The sequence below is a fragment of the Geospiza fortis genome, unplaced genomic scaffold (genome assembly GCF_000277835.1).
Source record: "Geospiza fortis unplaced genomic scaffold, GeoFor_1.0 scaffold346, whole genome shotgun sequence".
NCBI classification, from domain to species: domain Eukaryota; kingdom Metazoa; phylum Chordata; class Aves; order Passeriformes; family Thraupidae; genus Geospiza; species Geospiza fortis.
Window position 1 is genome coordinate 1,650,101 of NW_005054361.1, and position 6,744 is coordinate 1,656,844.

A 6,744-nucleotide genomic window follows, 5' to 3' on the forward strand; every position below is an offset into this window, starting at 1 on the left:
CCAAAAAAAGAGATCCTTCCACCAGCCATGCACACACACGTTCTCATGCACCGATTTAACTGTGACATGAGTGACCTAAAGCTACAGAAATTCTCATAAAAGAGATAGCAACAGATCAATGAGAGAACTTAGTGGCCTCCATTACAAACCTCAGACATAAGCTAACAAAATTGTAATGGCAATAGTGAAAATTATACTTCAGACTCAGAAAAGACAAATAAAAATCAAGGAATGTTATACTAACTTTGTGGTATGTTTCCTATTGTCTATAAAAAGGAAGACCTCTTCTGCATGGCATAAAGAACAGAAGAGGCATGAAAAAAGTTAGCCCATATGAAAAGAAGAAAAATTCTGTCCCTATAACCTTAAAATACCAGAAGCCAAATGCTATCTCAAAAGAGCACCTGTTATATTTTTTTCCCCTAAAAAGATAGTTCATCAAAACTGTAAAAGGGAACTCAAATATATGTAAAGCAAACAAAGAAGGGGACTCCATATTTTATATGATTTTTCAGGCCAGAAAAGGCCTTTCCTTTCACAGTAAGTCAGAATTTAATCATGTTGAATAATATCAATGCTTCTCTTCTGTTCCCATGGAGTTCAGTTTTCAATATAAGCAGAAATGACAGAGCCTGGCACTAAAGCAGGCCTTAAAGATTTGACTCATTCACTGGTAAAGAAAGGAAAGTGTTGCTTAAAACTCTTCAAATATATAAAACACAATACTTTTTTCATTAATATATTTTTGTTTTGAATTACACACAATATTGTAATTCAACAAGACCTCTCTTTGTTTAGGGACTGATTTAGCGAATAATCTCTCGTTCTATATTTTAAAGAATACATAACCATCACATTTGGCAATTCTGCATTTGATAAATAGATAGATATGGCTATCTTTAATTTTAGCATGATCTAAACAATTTATATCTACTTCCTAAAAATAGGTTAAATATTATAGATGCAGAAATAAAATTAATTTCTTATTTACAACAACCAAAAACTTTTTAAATTAACCAGAAGATTAACAATTTATTTCTTTTGTTCAAATGTATCTTTAAGGTCAATTTCTACAACTTGTTAATCTATCTGGTTTATAGCTACATCTGGTGGAAGAAGATGGGATCAGTAAGGAGTTTACATGAATGCATATTAAAAAAGCCAGGTAGGATTAACTCTAAATTAACATCTAAACTGCTTTTCACTGTCCCAATTTTCAAATCTGATTATTATTCTTAGGTGCCCATAGCTTTCACCACCTCGAGCAGTACATGCTCCTTCATCATACAGCAATGAAAAGAAAAAGACTTCTGACAAATATGGACAAATACAGAGAGATAACTTCAGGTTACAGAAAAAAATCAACACACAGATCCAGCTTGGAAAAGAAAACAAAGTGTAGAAATTATGCTTGATCTCAGTTCTCAAAAATGCATTCTAATTATAAATCAGTAGTAATTACATGTCTAAGCAATTGATGTACTATGTTTCATGATAGTAACTATGTATTTGAAACTTTCAGATTCTGAGGAAATACCAGAGCCTACTATATCAGTTGCATATAGTATATATGAACAGTAGGAGGTGAATTTGTGCTTCAAACATTTATAGTCTGAGACTTCCATCCTGAAATATAGCCAATATGCAAACCTGATATTTAGTTAGGAAAAAGGGATCAGGTGTTTGCAGCAAGGCAAAAAATTGCATTAGCAGAGGAAGTAAAGTTTCTTTTAAAATAGCAGCATGACATTTAGGTCTACTAACCTTTGCAGTGCTACCATTACATTTTCAATATCCTAGTGATAATGTAGAAAAGATGAAAAATACATCAGGTATCATCTCATCAGAAATAATTTTATGAAAATAAACCTCGTGTGCATGAGCAAATTGGTTTCAGTCATCTAAAACAACTGAAGTATCTAAACTGAAATTTTCCAGAAATATTGCCTGTAGCAAATACTCAATATATAAATTTCAGCGTAAGTGATTAACACGTACTCAGAGATACGCCCTGTTGCATCTCTCCCAGGCCTCTGCTCTATGGGGCAAATTTGCTCTTAGATCGTAAAATGTTTATAGATTTTGCAATATCTTTAGAACATTGAGAAGACTTCTTGTACCTCTGGTCTTCATTCCTGACTGAGCTGGTGAGGCTTACCATTCCACAAACACAAAACATTCATATAGGAAATCATGCATTCCAATACAAAATACCTGATCATGACATATCTAAAAAATTTCAGGAAGCTGATATCATGCAAACTTTATGCATTTGGAAAATAGTATTTCCACCTGTATATATATAAGGAGATATCTGTTTCTTGACAGAGTAAGCAAAGGTAAGATCTGTTTGGTTAACAAACTGAATTTACCTAGAATTCCTGGCAGCTCCTGCACAATGTGATAGATGAGAAGATCCAGGCATTTTGACAGGTATTCACTGCCACCTTGCTGCTCTTTTCCTGGCATGGTCTTTCTGCTGTCTCTTTCAATATACATCAGGAGTCTACATTTAAACAAGTGCAAAACATTAACTCTCATACCAAAGAAAATAACACTATATCTCAAAAAAACTATCGAACTAGACACTTCTGGTATCTGTGGTTACAATGAAGATGATGCATTAGTTTTGTCTCTGTAATTTTGTGGAAATTTTAGACTTTTCTTTTAATCAGCTCTAAAACCAACACAAATTACTGAGTCAAGGAAAGAAATCCTTAAACTACTTTAAGTAAGCACAACTCAACTAGTTTAAATGAATATGTGATGTTAAGATAAGGAGTGAATCTTTCTGCAAACTTAGAGAGAGACTAATTTTACAATCCACTTTATTTTGAAATAGGTAATCGATATGTGCAATATAAGTGAAAGACTACAGACACTAATTTTCAACTCATAAGAATTCCAAAAGAAAGCATAATTAAAGTCAACATAATAAGAGATCAATCTTTCAGTCCAGAAAAATGATACTACATAGATCACACTGCAGCCTATTAAAATGTTAGCACTAGCTGGAATGGCCATATTGAAAGAGATAAAAGCTCATACTAGTCTTACATCCTTTCTCTAGTGTTCACAATTTTTAAATCTGGTGTTCACAATTTTTAAATACAAACTCAGTGCACGCATTCCAACTGGTAAGTTCTCTGTGGCTGGGCCATTCTGAAGAATGACATTTCTCGCAGTGAAATGGTAACTGATTTATTAGCCACTGGCTAACTTACAAGAGATTGCTTTAATAATACACCTGTAACAGAATGCTTCAGGCAAAATTTTAAAATGCTTATTTGAATAGACAGAAGGGCCAGACTTCCCTTTAGGGCCATACTATTGACATCTTTGTTTCACATTCGAACTCCCTCCGGGTCCTGTGCAAAGAACCATCAATCACTGGTGAGGGAAATCCATGAGCTGGATTTTAAGTATGCACTTCAGTACTATCTTTTTAAATACTCTTCTGATAATCAATGCTCTTTTACAGAACTATGAAAATTACTTATTTACCTCAAGTGTTCATAAGAAGACTACTAGGAAATACATCCTTCTATCAAAAAGACTATTTACTCAACAAAGTAAAAACTACATAAGAATATATTTTACACAATTATGTCTCTAAACAATACATGATTATGACTGAATACTACACTCTTATCCTTCCTAACCTAATCTACAGAGAAAAAGAGAGAAATCAAAAGATCCACTGAGTAACTACTTTTCACTTGTGCAATAGCCCAGATGCAACACATTCAGCTGCACTTCTCAGAGACCATGAAGACATCTTTAATTCTTGTAATGTCTGGAAATTGCATTATTTTACAGGAATTTTGATTTGTCTGTTAGAAAAGAACTACTTAAAAATCTGACATTGTGCTACAAATAGAATTTTACTTTTATAAGCTTTACAATTTTAATATAAAAATTTGAATGTTTTAAATAAAATGGCCTTCTAAGCCTTTACAGACAACCAAGTAATTTTTATTACAAAAACTATTTAGCTTTAAAAAAATGACAGAATATCAGAGCTTGAATTAATTTTTTTTTAAAGAAAAGATTTAACGATCAGCTGATTCTACATGGAAATGCACTTAGATCTGTTTGAGTTTTACTTAAAATGGGCCAAATAGACTTCAACATGAGTGGTTTTATTTCTTTGGGTGAAGGAGGTTCTTTTATTTTATAAAAGCATGTTCTATTACTTAATCACATTTGAGAAGGATACAAAGTAGGTTTGTTTATTCTGAGAAAGGAAAGATAAACGAGTTTTCTCCTTTATGCTGTTCTTCCATTCACAAAATTGTCTTTCACATAAATTTTCTAAAAATATGCACAACTATTTTTTCCCTGATAGTTCGGTTCAACTAAACATTGTCTCAAAAAAAAATGGTACAGATATAAATTCTGTAGGCAATAAAGCATTAGCATCTCTATTTTCCTTTGACAAATTCCTCAGTCATATGTAGAACAATTTATCAGTTACTTTTATTCCCTGATGAGTCTCCGTGTTCTCTCTAGTGGACTAAGCCAGGCCTATAGAAATACATTTATTCAAGTCATTTAGTGGCACGTTTGTCTTGCACTCAGCAATACATGATAAAATATGTAGATGTTAGTACAAATTAGCTAAATATGATGAGGAGTAAACCACTGTCTATGAAACAAAGGTTTGGTTTAAAAAAAATAAATTCAAGTGTCTGTAAGATATAGTCATCAGTGAGCTTTTACATTAAAAAACAAAACAACTGAAGTTTTGTGTACAAAGCAGTGAAAGAGTGGAGCAAAAAAGGGAAAAATTCCAGAGTTCACAGTCTGGAGCAATAGAAACAGGGATGAGGTCTACTACTTAAAAGAATAAGAACTGTTCTCTTAACAGGATGATCAATATGAAGAAAAGAGACTAAGTTCACAGAGAATGACCTTCATGAAACTAAAAAAGGTTGTGCATACTCTGAGGACATATACAGTCCACTTACCCCAAGAAATCAAGAACCACTTCTCAGTTTTATCATTATTAATTATTGTTATTAATCAATCTCTGCTAACAGAAAATGAGGAAGATTGTTAAAGGATACTTAATATAGACATAGTGTTTATTTCACAGAGATGTAACGTCAGATGGCATACTATGCTAATAGGAGGGTCAATCTCTACTTCTTGTTTTCCATAACTTTTTTCTATTTTTTAATTTGATACCAGCTTGCTGGGTTTTTTTCCTGAAGTCACTGACTTACATCATTGTTCCCTCCTGCCTTCCATTTCCACGTTTTCCCATCTGCCTCAGCACCAAGCTTTTCAGTTCTTTTCCTCACTACTTTTCTAGATAAATCTTAAGATGTAGAAGGCAAATAGGCTATGCTAGATGTGAGACTGTAGTAGGTTTCCAGGCAAAGCTTTTCCTTTCAGGGCACATATAAGATTTGAAAATTTAATAAATACAGAAGGTGGCCACAGGAAACAGAAAGATTTTGCTCAGAGGTTATGCCGCTACATTTCTGCAGACTGTGAAATATGTTGGGAATACTACCCTGTGGATGATGGACACTTCCAGAAATGTCCATCTCTGCAGACAGTAGAAAACAAGAGGTTTGAATAAATTCTTTTGGGAGGAGAAGTTCAATCTCCAAGCCATGCTCTGTTTATCCAGGAAATTCTCTGAAACCATCTAGATACAAAAAGAACAATTCAGTGAGACTAATCAGAAATTACTGCTAGCTCAGAAAAGGGTGAAATGAAAAGTCTCAATAAAACTTCAGGATGTGTCCTCCCCCTGAAGAACAGGTAGCCTGCCTCTGCAAATCAAGGAGAAATGAACGAGACTAGAAAACTCAGTGTGATTAGCAAAATAAATTAATTTGCACAGTGTAAATAAACAAGTGCTACTCGAGCCTAAAGGATCTCATATCTTCTCTAGCTGCATCACATGTGGAAGAACTAAAGATATGTAATCAACTACCACGGAAGAGGTAGGAAAAAAAGAGTAACAGGTGAATTGTCTCAATGTTGTGGAACAATGAATTCACTTGAAAAATTACATTTCTTATTATATATCAATACTTTTCATCCACAGAATTCAAAAATCAGCACAAGCAAAGCAAAACAAGGAATTCATTCACAACTTCCCATAGGCTGGCAGGTATTCAGCCATCTCCAGGAACAAAGGGCTCCATCACATGTGATGGTTACTTGGGAAGACAAGTGCCATCACTCCTAATGTCTTCCCTGCCATTCCTTTCTTCTTTCCCCTATGAGGCCACATGATACTGAATATCCCTTTGATCATTTGGAATCAGCTTTTTCTCCACTCTTTTTTGGAATTATAAAGGTGTTTCTATACTCTTTGAGTAAGTAAAGACTTTTAAAAAAAGGTACAAAAAGAAACTTGCAACCAGATTGTATAAACTCAGCTAATCAATAGGCATTACAGGGACATGCATGGGGGATTGTGTGTACAAATACTCCAAAAGTGAATGGCGACTGCTGGTATCATGGCCAAAGCCAATAAGTTCTGTAAACAGTAAAAACAAATAGGCAGGTAGTCTTAAGATTGCATTCCAGGAATCAGGACTTGCAACACTGGATAGCTCTCATGTTCCCAGCCCAGAGGCATCATTATTACCTGCAATAAAAAGGGGGGTTAGCAAGTGCCTACTGCTGCTGCCTTTTATTTCCTGCTACCTGTGCACAAACTGGAAGAAAAACACATGGAAATCCATTTTGATAACACCAGCAGAGTTAAAATAAGCTTGG

At 34.1% G+C, this 6,744-nt stretch overlaps 1 protein-coding gene across 1 annotated transcript in view; it reads right to left on the bottom strand.

Annotated features, from left to right (window-relative positions):
• ULK4 (unc-51 like kinase 4) overlaps window positions 1-6,744 on the bottom strand; it is a 211,935-nt gene that overhangs the window by 145,277 nt on the left and 59,914 nt on the right. Inside the window, exon 25 of the mRNA XM_014308205.2 lies at window positions 2,373-2,506. Within this exon, the coding sequence (XP_014163680.2) occupies window positions 2,373-2,506 (134 nt within the window). The remainder of the gene's footprint in view (window positions 1-2,372; window positions 2,507-6,744) is intronic.